The sequence below is a fragment of the Melitaea cinxia genome, chromosome 1 (assembly GCF_905220565.1).
Source record: "Melitaea cinxia chromosome 1, ilMelCinx1.1, whole genome shotgun sequence".
In the NCBI taxonomy this organism is placed as follows: domain Eukaryota; kingdom Metazoa; phylum Arthropoda; class Insecta; order Lepidoptera; family Nymphalidae; genus Melitaea; species Melitaea cinxia.
The window spans coordinates 7,849,328-7,865,795 of NC_059394.1; the positions used below are offsets into that span (position 1 = coordinate 7,849,328).

The window sequence follows — 16,468 nt, forward strand, 5'->3', positions numbered from 1 at the left end:
CTTCTAATAGTATTTATAAAGTGAAGAAGAAGAAGCAGTTTATATATCTGAAATCAATTTATAAAAGGTATTACAAACGTAATTATCATGGTAACTGAAATTTAATTATATATTCAAAACACATGTGTCTTGTAAATCTACACACAGTAGTTTCATTGTGTGTCAGTCTTTTTTGTTTGTGGACTTCTGCTCATATGTTACGTGTAATACGAGTGATTTACATATGAATGTCAAAGACATTGAAAACAACTACAGTTTATTTAAGCATAATGAATTGCATGTCTTGGTCGATTTATATATTTTAACTTTTAACAATTACCATATGAATGATTTCTTTGATATTTTAAGATGTTTTTATTAACTAAAAATATCGAATTGTTAAATAAAATTGCAATTTTTACAACCTTACTCCCGACGGGAACACAACTGCCTGAAAGCAATGTTATTTAGCTGTTATCTTCTGTAAGGTTGAGCTACTTCCCCAGTGATTTGCACCAAATTTTGAGCAGGAAGTTTCCTGCTGTGTGTCTCCTCAGTTAAAAAGAAAAATAAACATAAGGGATTACCATCCAACTACTGGTTTTCAAATACACAGGCCGAAGACGGACAGGAGCTTCTTCGGTGCGATAAAGCCAGCCCTTAGGTCCTCAACCCGCCTGTCCAGTGTGGTGACTATGGGCAAAATACCTCATGTCACACCTCACGCCAAAAACTTCGGCCCTTAGTTCCCGGAAGTATAATAGAATGCCGTAGCCGAGAACACTGCTCGGCAGCGCTCGTGGTAACGGTAGGTGCTAGGAAACAGTACCTGGTTACGGGATGCTACCATCCAAAACTATACCTGGCGATATTTAATGGACGCAGTGACCATCACCTCACTGAACTTAATAAAGACCTAAGTCACATTAAACGGAGCTACTGGTGTTATCTGAACCCCGAAGAGAAGGCGAGGACACGATTTTCTGCACTGTTCTAGTTCTATGAAGATGATGGGCTTTCCCAAGGTGGCGTCGGTTTTCTGGTCCACAAGACTCTTACTAACAACTTTGTAGATGTCGGCAGTATGTCGACCGTACCTTGTACTGAAACTCACTGACAGGCGTACGTGTCAGTGATACAGGTACACGCGCCGAATTTGGCACACTCTGATGATATTCCAAGGGCCATATACGATACTACTTCGGCCTTCTGCAGCGTTGTTATGGAAGATTTCAACTAAGGCGGAAGTATAAGACCGCGACAAATCGAAAAACGGATTGGGGTGCAGGAATTTCAGGGGGCAGATGCTTGTCCTTCCTCAGGTCCACAGGTCCAGGTCAGGATACTTCCTGAGGGTTCAGGGGCTCTTCTTAATCAATCCATTTTCCGCGAAGAAATCCCAAAGGCGTATTATAACCTTGATACTGTGACGACGAACGATATAGACATAGATATAGATAAAAGGTGTATTTTCAGAGATGTCTCAGTGGCTAAGAGGTTTAACACCGGCAGCGGCCACCGGCTTTTGTGGGGAACTCTGAATATATGCCTCCGAAAAGAGCGGGCCTTCTTGATGAAATCTACTCTTAAGTATTTTGATAAAAACTAAGGAAAAGATCAGATTAGAGTTTCCATTGCGCCAACGGTTGTATATTTGACCACCGCTCGGAGGAGCGTGACGGATTAAACTTTTATTGCCCAACAAATTTCATTTTAGTTCAGTTCAAGCAAAAAAAGAAATAGTAAATGAACACGAACCATGCAGGTCTGTTAGGTTCTTAGAGTTGTTCTGTAATGTACATTCGAATTACTTCGTATATGAAGTCCTACTCAGTCCTCAAAAATGAAGCAATTTTTTTTTTAACTGTAACGGAAGGAAGAAAATAATAATGTTTACTCATAATAAATACGTTCTACATGATATTGGTGATATCATCAGTTTTATTTCGATATCATTAGAAGCCCTCAATCCAAACGAATTAACGAATGAATATATGTACTTGTATGTCGTTATCGTGTTAACGAACTAAACTTGGATAGATCTTGGACGTGGCTGAAAAGGTTCTTCGCTGAAATGATTTTGCCCACAACTATATTAGACCGTGTTACACCTCTGCTTGCTATGTTAGTATAGCTTTCAATGTATTCTGTCGTATAAAATCAAAATCAAAAACACCTTTATTCAAATAGGCCCCATGAGCACTTTCAAATCATCATTTTACAAATTAAAACTTTAAAAATAAATTATTATTTTTGTAAAAGTAAAGCTACCATCGATTCGGAATGTAGATTCTGCAAAGAATAATCGGCAAGAAACTCCGCAGTACTCTTTTGAAAAATAATATATAAACACGTTTTAGTACAAAATTAGTAACATGTTGCATAAAGTACAGCGTCACTAAGTCCACACATCTTCCATACATATATCGTCAATCAATAAATAAATGTTTAAATAATTAATAATATCTATGGACAAATGTAATTATACAAGCCGTATTTGAATTCTAATTTGCGTAGAATGTTACACTCATAACCCTTTGTAACATTGTTATTATTTTTAATGAGTCATTATCATTACATATATAAAACAAAGTCGCTTACCGCTGTCTGTATACTTTGATCTTTAAAACTACCCAACGGATTTTCATGCGGTTTTATAATACATGCATAATATAGAAGAGGAACACTGATAGTTTTTGCAACCGTGCGAAGCCGGGGCGGGTCGCTAATATTAAGCATATACATACGTTTTTATTTCGTAAGGTAACGTAGCAAGCATTTTTACTCAAATAGGAAAATACTCGACACATTAGGAGTACGTTCAAAGTGAGCATTTGCTACGTACTATAATGTAAATCAATGTACATACGTGTGTATGCGCGGCACCTAAACACTGGCGGTTGCTGGTTTAATCTCCGTTCGGGAAGGATATTATTGGTATTTGAACGAATATTTTTTCAGTCTGGGTGTCTGTCTTTTTGGGTCTCCCCACCGTGCCTCGGAGAGTATTTTAAGCTGTTTTAGTGTTTTCACTTTTATAAAAAATAATATCGATTAGTAATTAATTGATATATATTACAAAAATATTTGTGAAACATGATATTGTGCGCTCATTTTTAACACGATTAAAAATTGATTATACTTATAAATTGTAAATATAGATAAAACCTGGTATTTAACCTGTTAGTTCATTATAATTTTACTTTACTTTTAATGTGTTAATTGACGTTTGGCGATAGTTAATTGATGTTGTTAAATGAAAGTACTATAGTAATTTATTTGAAAAGCTTTTTGAAAAGGTGACTGTGTCAGTCCAGGTTTGTTATTATAAAATATTTTTTTGCTATACGCTGGGTCAATAACGTAATGAATTAATACAATATGAGAATTATTCCTGGCAGGTTAGCTTAACGACGACAGGACACATATTTACACACAATGCTTCAAGTTATCCTTGGGAATAATATATGTATGCTGTGTTCGTATATAAGAATTGAAGTCTAAAATAAAATGTACGCCTCTAAGTGTAAGAGATCTATTATTCAACTCGTAAAGATAGTGAAGCTATATTTTATAACAGTAAAATGCGATAGCTAGATATTGAGTTACGGCGTTTATTTATATTCTAACTAAATTGTCAAGAGACTGAATTGCTCTCTATTCTACTACTTGCGATGAATTACCAAAAAAGATTTTTGTTTTAAAATGATTAAGACTCGAAAGTAACGCTGTCACTATTCTTTCATGCCGTGTGGTCGAGCACCACCCCCTTTCTTCCCGTGGGAGTCGTAAAAGGCGACCGAGGGATAAACCTGGCTCAAAATCATCAGGGTCCTGGAGAAGGAAAACTTTATTTGAAACCCGGAATGGGGTCTCCGTCTCAAGCATTCGTGGCATAGCTCTAAAATGCGAAAGACTCCTGCAGCCTAACTGACTCCACACGTATCGACTCGTCGTTCCTGTGTGCCTAGCCATTGAGGTCGAGAGGGTGGCGCAGAGCTTAGGCAACTCTACGTTTTTCTGAAGACTGTCCTAGGCGACTGTCTGTCTGACACTGTCTAAATCGTCTGCAATAGACGGACTAAGACCAATGATGATGATGATGACTATTATTTCGACATTAGGTTTCAACGTTACGTTGAACGTAGCAGACTTTCTATATCCAGGGTGCAAGTTTCAAGGTCGCTTCTTTATAACTTTACTTTTACCTAAATTGTTAACATTTTGACATTTACATAATAACAACACTGATAATATAAAGTGGGTATAAAGTGTATGGTACAGTTTCTGAAGCTTTCATATTAAGGAACAATACTTACCTAGTACTAAAACTTTTAATTGGATATTTAACATTTCCGTGCCCATGAGCCGTGACCACGATTGAAACTCTGCCGAAATATCAGGAACTTAGACTAATTAAGGACAAATAAGGTTATTATAATTCGTTCTTCAATTATACGTACGTTATTATAATAATATGTCCTTTGTAGCCTGCTCGCGTACATGTATTGTACAGATCAATTTACTTCTATATGCAACATCTAAAAACTGATGGAAAATTCCCTATTTTAAGACTATTTATTAAGTTAGCACCTTTAAAATTGATTCCTAACGATCTTTGATGTAACTATTTGTATTATATATACTTTTAACAAATAAAAATATATAAAATCTGCAACTTTAGTAAAAACGTGAGTAGCTAAGTAATATAATTTCATGACTTATGAATTTATATTTTTTCCTAATTTTCTCGTGGCGTGATAAGTTTTACGTATGTTGTCATGTATATACCTGAAAATAATGAAATAATGAAATTTGAATCTTGGAAAAATACACAACAGGGATTGCAAGCAAAAATTTTTTGCTTCAAACTTAGTATATATTCCCCTAGACGACAAGATGTACCTAAGTGCCATTTTTTTTTTGTATAAGTACGACATCACTGAGGTCCCTATAAAAATGCTCATACACATGTTTTTGTGTAAGTTTTTCAAGTACGACAAGTAAGAACTATTGTTTTCCAAAATTATTCAACGTGCACAATTCACCTCGCTTCAATATTTGACTTATTTATTAATAGTAAACCGATATATATTATAGTGGAGATTATCTATCCAAAATTAGAAAATATATAAGGCACATAGTGTGTCCCAATTTTTGTTAGTCACTTAATAATTATTGGAATTTCTTAAAATTCCGGTAAAAAATTATGACAGTACCTACCTACCTACCTAGTACGTACTTTCAAAAGAGGCACGTTTAAAACGCATCTATTTTTTTTCGATTTGAATTCAACCAAAGCTTTTTTCATTTCAATTTATGAGTCGATGTTTCTTTAACAACAACTTCTGGACGAAGTCCAATCATACAATTTTATTTCTTTTAATTTAAAACCGTATATTTAAGTACTAAATTATGACGGACACTGACCTTCTTTGTGTATCGAAATTTAAATTTTGTACTTACCGTACGCACATGACAAACATTTGTATTGGCCATGCGGATTTTTGCCGTGTTCTGGTTATTTGTACAGTCCTTGTAGGTCTCCCTACAGAGGCTCGGAGAGCACGTTAAGCAGTCGGTCCTTGTTGTTATCATGTAGATATACCTGATAACGATCGTTACGCATAGAAAGGAATATATCCTAGCGGATATAGTTAGCACCTGCATTGGAGCAGCGTAGTGGATTAAGCTCTGATTCTTCTCCTACATGGGGAAGAGACCTATGCCCAGCACTGGGATATTACAGGCTGAAGCGTATATATTATGAGGTAAATTATTATTAACTATACTTTCTAGCAACTTTAGGATAAACGTAGACTATATGTTACTCCATAACCTCTTCTATCTTCCAGTGAAAGTCCCATAAAAATAGGTTCAGCCGTTCTGAACATTCGCCTGGACAAACAAAAAGACAGACTGTAGGACAAAATTTTTAAAATTATTTGTTTGAGTTTAAGGTTCGCGTTAATAACTATACGTAATTTAAAATAAACCGTTATTTTGTAATCACAGACAGACACTTAAATTTTATTTATAACGTAGTTTGAAATTTCTCCTACATATAGAAAGAGACAAAAAGTCAACAAAGATGTTTCATATTTAGGACATAAGTAGGTACTTAAAATTTTATTTTAGGAGAATTTGAAAAAAAAATATAGTATTGACTGTAAACTAAAAAGTCTATATTTTTAATTTTCTCTACACATAACGTGAGCCGTTAATGTTACGCCAGTTCAAACTGATTAAAAACTGTACAAACTAGGCTTTTTTGTTTACGTGCAAAACTACAAATCCCTTACTTTTTTCAATTGCACTTTACAATTTACTCCTTTTGTCATGAAGTTATGTTGGATCTCCACATGCATAAATGTGCTTAAAGTTAATTTATTGTCATTTTTGTGTAAACGATGTAGGTAACTACTTTGTAATAAACTTAAAAATATCCTTTTTTTATTCGCTCGTATATTACGGCCTCTGTTTTAATTTTGTTCATAGTTTAATAGTTAACAGTTGTGCCGAGATACGAGTGATTATTTCGCCAATGTCACCTAATAAAATACGAACATAAAAAAGTCACGTTCAAAGTTTTATTCTCGATATATTTATCCTTGTAAAAACCAAATCACTGATTTTGATCGGAAGGAAAATATCGGTCACACTCACACACACTCACTTCAGCCTATCGCAGTCCACTGCTGGACATAGGCCTCCCCAAGTTCGCGCCACGCATCCCGGTCTTCCGCAATCCTCATCCAGCCTACACCGGCAATCTTACGTAGATCGTCGGTCCAACGGGCCGGAGGACGTCCCACACTGCGTTTGCCAAGACGCGGTCTCCACTCTAGGACCCGTCTACTCCAACGGCCATCGGTCCTGCGACACAGATGACCAGCCCACTGCCACTTCAACTTGCTAATTCTGTGGGCTATGTCGGTTACTTTCGTTCTCTCGCGGATAGTCTCATTTCTAATCCTGTCTTTGAGAGAGACCCCAAGCATAGCCCGTTCCATTGCACGTTGAGCGACTTTAAACTTGTGGACCAGTCCCTTGGTCAGTGTCCACGTCTCGGCTCCGTATGTTAACACAGGCAGGACGCATTGCTCGAAAACTTTTGTCTTCAAGCATTGCGGAATCTTCGAAGTGAAGACTCGACGGAGTCTGCCAAACGCCGCCCAGCCCAACCGAATCCTCCTATCGGCCTCCTTCTCGAAGTTGTTGCGGCCTAGTTGGATAGTATGGCCTAGGTAAATATAATCCTGAACAACTTCGAGAAGGGTACCATCGACCGATACCGGTATCGGTATGACTTGGTTGTTAAACATAACTTTCGTCTTATCCAAGTTCATACAGATCGGTCAGATAGGTATATTTTGTTAGGAATCAGTCCACGTAAAATTGTTGAAATAGTAGTCTCGTATACCAGTATACACGAGATACACGAAGTTAATATTAGAACCGTCAAGTAATTACCTCCCTTTGACGTCAACATACACTACCTTATGTGCAATGCAGTTTTTGTTAATGCTACCTGCGTAGTAGATATAGAGTAGATATGCCGTCTACTTTGAGATCACCCTAATGATAAAAGTTAAATCTACTACGCAGACGACACGTTTGTGTTGGGCTACTGGTGTACGAATGAAACGTTGAGATAGAAAGGCTAAACGGAGTAAGGAACAAAATCATGGCCACTAATACAACTTTGACTCATGAATAAATGGAAAAAGGGGCCAAGGCATCTACTTTAGTAGGTAATTAATCATACCTATGCCATGTAGTTAAAATATTAAGGAATTGCCCTAGGTGTAATCATACACATATATTTTTCTCATTTGTTTCAAAAATCATAAATAAGTACCTGGATGACTGAGCTTACTCGTAGCTCGGTATTTTTAGCACATCGTGTTTTTTGGAAATCATATGTAAATATGAATTACATATTTATAAAATATGAATAATATTTTTTTTACCGACAATAATGAATAAAATAATTGCATTTGCTCGCTGACGAAAACAAAACCGACTTCAATTACGTCGACAAGTAACACAACGTAGGTAGACGAAAAATAGTCAAGTAAATACGCGTTATCAAAGATTACTTAAAAAGTTATTGTCAGGTCTCGATGAAATTTAAATGTGACCACATGGTAAACATAAGCTTTCGATTAAATTAAAAATCATCAAAATCAGTACACCCAGTAAAAAGTTATACGGTATAATACAACGTAGGTCGACGAAAAAATTGACAAGTAAAAACGCATTAATAGATATAACTCGAAAAGTAGTTGTTAGATCTCAAATAAGTTTAAATGGGACCAAATGACACACACCACCTTTCGACACAAAAAAATTGTTGAAATCGGTCCACCCAGTCAAAAGTTCTGAAGTAACATGCATTAAAAAACAGTTACAGTCGAATTGAGAACCTCCTCCATTTTTGAAAGTCGGTTAAAAATATAAATAAACTAGCTGTGCCCGCGGCTTCGCCCGCATTGAAATCAGTGTGTCACAAAGTTTTCCCAGCAAAATTTCTGAAACTCTCATAAAAATCGGCTTAGCCGTTCCGTAAACCTCCCTCTTGCAGCCCTCTTTCCATTGGTGAAACCACATGAAAATTCGTTCAGTAGATTTTGAGGGAGCCGATCACATACACTTATGGAGACTTTGTTTTATAATACACTAACTGTTGCCCGCGACTACGTCCGTGTGGTTATGAAGATATGCATTACTATCAAGATGTTTAACACAATTTTTTTTTTTTTTTATTTCAGTCACTTGAAATGCTCATTGAATGATCATCCTGAGCAACTTTTTAAAAGGCACAATTTAGTATAATTTAATAGTTATTTTTATAAAACCTCACTATACACCACATTTTTAGTTTTATTTTGCTGCAGGCTGCAGTATAAATAACTTATCAGACGAACTTATAGCTGCTGTATATGTTTCATACAAACTATCAACCCCAATTAAACCCCCTTAGCGGTGGAATATCGCAAGATCCAACTTCCAAAAAAGGAGGAGGTTCTCAATTCGACTGTATTTTTTTTTATGTATGTTACATCAGAACTTTTGACCGGGTAGACCGATTTCGACAAATTTTGTTTTAATCGAAAGGTGGTGTGTGCCAATTGGTCCCATTTAAATTTATTTGAGATCTAACAACTACTTTTCGAGTTATATCTAATAATGCGTTTTTACTTGACGCTTTTTTCGTCGCCCTACGTTGTATTGTACAACATAGCTTTTTACTGGATGTACCGATTTTGATAATTCTTTTTTTGTTGGAAAGAAGATATCCTTAGTTTTGTACCATGATAATAAAACCAGGATTTGATGATAGGATCCCAGAGAAATCGAGGGAAACTCTCGAAAATCCGCATAACTTTTTACTGGGTGTACTGATTTTGATAATTTTTAATTTAATCAAAAGCTGATGTTTATCATGTGGTCACATTTAAATTTTATCGAGATCTGATAACTACTTTTTGAGTAATCTTTGATAACGCATAGTTACTTGACTATTTTTTCGTCGATCTACGTTGTATTACTTGTCGATGTAATTGAAGTCGGTTTTTTTTTCGTTTGCCTGTAAACACAATTATAATTATATTGTTAAAATAATATATCCATACCAACTTTATTAATGGATGATGAATATTGAGATGTTTGAGTTTCCTTGGGTTGCAAAATTCATCATCTCTATAAATTTGGCTTGTTTTGTCGCTAAAAACAATGTAGGCATGTTATGGTATGTAACGTCGCTTCTATGTAACGGTACAAAAAGTAAAATGGTGGAATGATGCTTTTTTATTTTATAAAGTATTAGGGTGGCAAACAAGCATACGTTTCGCTTCATAGTAAACGGAAAACAAGCGCATTGCAGACCCTACCCTCGACCCTCCCGAGAAGCTCCGACTATCTCACTCACCACACAACACTCAACTGAACAAATTTAACACAGAACACTCATTGACAGCAATATTTAGCTATGATCTTCTATAAAGTTTACTTAGTTGAGATACTTACCCTGTCGAGCTGCATAAAATTTTGTGTAAGATATTTCCTGGTATACCCTACCTCAATAACACACGATTTACGCAAAAATAATAATACTATATATTGACTTCTAAGGTATACGTTAGTTTGATAAGCAATAAATCACGTGTTTGCGACAGCTTGTTGATCTCAAGCAAGGTAAGCCACAAAGTGCAACCTCCGTCTAACTGTAATAGCTACACCTTCCGAGACCAGTGACCTTTACTTGCCTTTTGATCTGCCTGAATGACAATGTTCTTGAGTCACATACGTTTTATATTTAACAAATAAATTTAAAAATTAGTAAACACCTATTTCATGTTAAATATTTCATCATGGGCCTTTACGTCTATTCCAGGCGATTTAAACGGTGTCTAAAGAGCATTTTTTCTGATGGCTGTACAAGCCGAAACGGGAGCGGCAGACTCTACCACACACCGAAAAAGGAAAAGATGCGTGTCATTGATGTCACTGTTTTGATGTTTTTTGTTTCTCCTGTCCGATAAGAGTCCAAACCAGGCTTCATCATGATGTTGTTGACCATCCTTCACGATCTTACGCCATTGGTCTCTGTTCTCGGCTAATTTTTCCCAGCTGTTGTGATTTATGTTAAAAGCGACCATATCGCGCTTGGTGCAGTCTTTAAAACGGAGCAAAGGTCTCCCAACATCCCTCCTTGCATTCGCAACTGCGCCAAGCATAATCTGCCGCAGAAGTCGAGAGGGGTCCATCCGGTGTACATGCCCCAACCAACACAGCCGACGCTGTTTAAGCATGGCAGTTAGACTGGGCATCCGCGCTATTTGTAGAACCCTCTCGTTGGTCGCTATGTCTTTCCAACTTATACCCAGGATGTTCCGTAGGCAGCGCATATAAAAAGTGTTAATCTGGCGTTCTTGCTTCGCATAGGACGTCCACGTTTCCGCTCCGTACAAGAGAGTGCTCATAACACAGGCCTAAAATACTATCATCTTGGTCCTGTTGGTAAGATGTTTGTTGTTCCACACTCTTGTACTGAGCCGCCCGAACGTAGTCGCCGCTTTTCCGATGCGAGTTTTGATCTCTGCTTCTAGAGAGAGATTATTGGAGAAAGTCGATCCCAGGTAACAGAACCTCTCAACCACTTGTAAGGCAGGGCTATCCAGCATTATTGCAGGTATTTCTGCACTGCCTTGCGCTAGAACCATAGTTTTTTTGGGGTTTATGGACATGGAAAACCAAGTGCATGCTTCGGAAAATTTGTCCATGATTGAAGCTCGAGAACTGAGTTTGCCACAAAAGCTGCATCATCGGCAAATAACAAAGAGTCAACGAAAAGATCATGACGCTTTCGTTTAGCTTGAAGCAGTGAGATGTTGAATAGCTTTCCGTCTACTCTTGTATGAAGGTGGATACCCTGTTGGCTATCGCCGAAAGCAGTTCTTAGGATAATCGAAAAGAATATACCAAACAGGGTAGGAGCCAACACGCAGCCCTGACGGACACCCTTACGCATGTCGAACTGATCAGGCGCTTGGCCATCAAAAACTACAGCGCCCTTCATATCCTCGTGAAAGGATTGAACGAGGCTCAAGAGTTTCGGTGGACGCCCAATGCATTTTAGTGCAGTATAAAAACCTTCCTTGCTGACTGTATCGAAGGCCTTATTTAAGTCAACAAACACCACGTACAATGGCGTTTTCTGCTCTCTGCACTTCTCCTGTAATTGGCGAAGGGAGAAAATCATATCGACTGTGGAACTCCGGGGGCGAAAACCACACTGTGCCTCAGGATATACGCGATTTGCAAGTTTTTGGAGCTTTCCTAACATTATGCGTCCAAATAGCTTGCCGACTATGCTCAAAATGGGAATGCCACGGTAGGAGTTGCAATCGCCGCGATCCCCTTTCCCTTTGTATAATGTGATGATGTTGGCATCACGCATATCCCGAGGCACGCACCCCGCTTACCAGCACTTACACAGCAGATTGTGCAGAATAGATGACACGCACTTAAGTTTAAGTATTTCTGCTTGGGTTCCATCAATACCAGGACTCCTAGCACGCTTAAGCTGCTTTACAGCAATATGGAATTCCCTTATAAGTAGGTAGGTCATCTAATTGACTCCAAGTATCCAGTTTAGGCATGCTCTGCAGCTTCCGGTTCGATGCTGACTGGAGTGGCATAGAAACTGGTGAAGTGTTCTACCCAACGTTCCATTTGACGGTGACGATCTGTTATAACAAATTAAATACTTAAGTACGTGAAAATAAAAGTCATGTAAAGTACCCACATGACCAGTGTTATACTAGATAGTTGTGCATACGAAATACCAATTATTTTTCACAACCAAACGCAATTATACGTAATTATTATTTTCAAAAGCTGATTTATATTGTGTTATATTTGTGCTTAAAAAAAACAGAAATAGTCTGGTGTCGCAGTCGTGGTCGTTTAAAAGAGTTTTTTAATACAAATTTTTAGTTATTCAGAAAAAAAAATGAAATGTGAGATTTAAGCATACGACAGTTAAGCATAGTATATCCGTAATTTACCTATGGAAAAAACATTATGCAATTACTACCTACCAATAATTACCTGTCCTTAGATTATAAATGTCGCAGCAGAGTCAAATAACAATTTTGTCTCTCACATAATTATTCTATATATCTGTAATATCTAGAAAAGTTTAAGCACAGCGTAATTGAAAGTACATTAATCGGAGAAGATAAATAAGGCCTATAGCCTAGGTATAGGCCTAGGTCTATTTTACCGCTTTTGGATAACGTTATTTAACAGATGACGGTATCTAATGGACAAAAGTTTGTTATACCCATTATTCTTACCATTGAATTCCACTATATTTATGAGATACTTCTATCTAAAAGTTGTTTCTTATTAATCGAGAAGAAACAGGTCCTAATGGCTTATTCTACCTCCTGCTATTCGTATCTTATATGCAGGATAAATTATATCTACAATCGATGGAACCTAACCTAAGATTTAAAAGTTAATAAAATATCAATAAAAAAAGTTTTTTAATTTGGCAATAAGTGTATATAGGTATATATATATATATATATATATATATATATATATAAGACAACAATAATAGCGCAGATTTGGATATTATGATTTAAACTGGTTTGGAAAAATATTTTGTGTCATCAAGATCGCAACAATTTTCAATCAGTCTGATAAACATCGTAATCCCTAAGTAAAAAACTTTACAACGTCGTTAAAAACTATCATTTTTAACCGACTTCCAAAAAAGGAGGAGGTTCTCAATTCGACTGTATTTTTTTTTTTTTTAGTTTAGAAAGTGGTACCTTTGTTGTTTATCTTTATTGTGTGTAATATAAAGACAGTTTTTTTGTCCTATAAAGCTTAAATAAAAGAAATGTACAAATGCGGCCCTATTGCAAGAATAACTTAGAAATATTTTAACAATGAATATTTTAACAAAAGAAACTTACATTGTTATTAAAAGTGTTGTAAACGCATCACTTATAAAGTTAAAAAAGGTGTTTAAAAATGTCAATAAAAAAACATGTCAGTCATAATTGAAGCATTTATTTACTTCTCTACCCTTGGGTATCAACTATCAGGTATAAAACTACTAATAGCCGCATTTCACTTGCCTGTGTATGTTTTATATAACCGAAAAAGATCTTTGAAATCTTTAAGTTTTTTCGTCAGATATTCTGAAATAGATGTTTGTTCATTGAGCTCAAAATCTGTCTGGTAAGTATTCTTTTTCTAATTTTGTAAAAAAGATATAAATATTTTAATCCAATAAAATAAATGCATACATAATAAGATAAAGGGGCTTCTGATGCACATGCAGCGGTAGCGTACCACGTTTATTTAGAAAATATAACAAATACTATACAACGAAAAACAACATATCATGTAAAGCAAGCCATAACAATAGTCTTGCTATGATTTAGCGATAAAATATAGATGTCGATATATTGATTTATATGTTTTATCAATGAAATATCATTACAAAAAATGTTATTGACTTGTCTCTAGCATCAGTATTAGACATACAATTGATTTTCCATGTTACCGCGATATCCGTTTTTTTTTATATATTTTTCTTATGTAGTATATTACTACTTTGCCAAAGACACAAAAACATTAATGTGGATGCGCCATTATGTATTGGAGACCCATTTAATACAAGATGTTCATGTAAACAAGGCTTAAATTTAGGCTTACTACTAAACATAAGCGTAGCGTATTTTATTTTTATTTAAGGCGGTTGCAGTTTTTGTTTATAAACAAACCGTTTAGGGATAAAAAATATGTGTTCTTTTGAGATTCTATCTAGTATGCTAGCCAAGTTTTATTGAAATCCATTTAGTAGTTTTTACGTGAAAGAGAAACCAACATTTAGATGAATGGATGGATGTGAAGGATATTCATCTCACAAACTTTCAACTTTATTGTGTTGTAATAGAATTACGATTTCAATAATCATAAAATATTTATAGAAATCAGTATTTTATACTTTGTCGATAATTCCGCTATGACGTTAGCTATTTAATTAATACTATATATACGGCAACATTATATGATAAAATACTGTTTAATGAGTAAATCATATTAATCCACAAGTAATCATTAATCAGGCTATTAGAAAGTGTAGATGGGCGGAGTGTGCTGTGTCGTCGACGATGAGGCGGACTGACGTCCGGCGCAAGCGCACGCGCCACGCAGTCAACAGTGGCTCGGAAGAGCGCGCTCGCACAACACCGCTACTTCGTTATCGCGTCGTTATAAGCGCCCGCGCCCGCGCCCTCCTCTGCACTCGCCTCCGCCTCGAGCACTGAGCTTGACCCTCATATAAAGCGAAGACCTGCGCGAACTCGCACGCAGTCACAACCCGACCGCGATCATATACATTCAGCCGGCTTTTTCGCGATAAACAATATCTGTTGCTAAATAATCAGTGATACTAAGCGCTACTAAGGTGATGGCAAGTCAGGAATGGGGGTACTCGAGTGACAATGGTAAGTTTAGACGTACTTATATTACTATATACGTTACTTTATAGAAAGAAGATAAGCAATAGTGCATTTGTAAAAAAACCGGTTTATTTACAACGAAGCACGTGACGAAACCTACTTTCGTAAAAAAAGTAATCAATCGAAAATGTAGTAGTAGTATGGCGTTTTAAGCGTTCCGGGTAAATAACTAGTTCACAGAGATAAAGTAACTATTAATAATTTCAAGTTGAATATGCAACGACGTAATTTTTAAGTTTTGTTGTAATGACGAGTCAGAAACTGTAACACATGTACCTTAGTGTCACATAGTGTCAGGGTTATAGGTGAATCTCGAAATTTGTAGTATTTACAAGTCACTATATTTTGTACTGTAGTACCTTCTTATTTACGCAAAGTTTGACAAAAATAAAAATTGATAAGTATTGCATGACTGAATTATTTCATTGAACTATTTTATTGCCAGATGGCAATCCCAAATTTAACAAATATTTATAACACAATTTTGTGTCGAAACAAGATTAATTGTGTTTTTCCTTATTTGTAAAACGTCAGTTTATAAATGAGTACGAACATTAATCGCGATTTCCCTTTTTATAATTTCATACGAGGCATATATAAACTAAATTGTTAGACTCTCGTGAAACTAATATTATAATTTTTAACTAATTTACTACAATAGCGTCATGATTTTCTTACATACACTAGAACAAGTATTGCCGAAAATATCAGTTGCGTGCAGCAAGCAATGACCTATTAAAATTGTTGAGAAACTGTGTCGATTACCGTCAAAACTTAGACCTAGAGTTTTGATTGGTTTTAATAGTAATTAAAAATGTGTTTGCTAAATCTATCTAAGTACTGCAACTTCCAATCATATCTGTCGTTTTGTGATATAATAACTTAAGACCTGCCTCAGTAAATGCCTATTTTTACGTTGAACAAATTTACTTTTAAAAAAAGAACCTATAGTAAACAAAAAACTCTGTTCAGTTTTATTAACTATTCGTAGATTATATAATATGTATTTTTGATTTTCCATTCGCGCAGTTTGTAGTACCCTACTTTCTACTCCGGGGGTTGTGGGTTCGATTCTCACCTCGAGTCTATATGTACCTATTTATTGAAAAAAATATGCAGCTATATCAACCGGTTGTTACCTGTAATACAAGTATTAAGATGCTTACCGTTGAACAGACGGCCGTGTGTGTATATTACAGATATTTATTGTTATTATTATTCTTATTATGTGTATGTATAAAAAAAATACTCCTATGGTTATTAGGTTTGTAAATAATTTTTAAAGTCAAAATATGCTATTAATTGTTAGAACAGATCAAATACTAAGCAAATGAGACACGGGGTCAATATATTAAGAAACAATTATTATTTTTATAAGTACATATATACGAGCTTTTATTTGAAAGTCAATGCTATTTTTCTGGTAACTAAATTAA

General features: G+C 35.8%; 1 protein-coding gene across 1 annotated transcript; it reads right to left on the reverse strand.

The window, feature by feature from the left end:
- Positions 1-10,394: 10,394 nt before the first annotated feature.
- Positions 10,395-10,967, reverse strand: LOC123661077. Its single transcript, XM_045596113.1, has one exon. It carries the CDS (start codon positions 10,965-10,967, stop codon positions 10,395-10,397), a length of 573 nt encoding a protein of 190 aa, XP_045452069.1.
- Between the last annotated feature and the right edge of the window lie 5,501 nt (positions 10,968-16,468).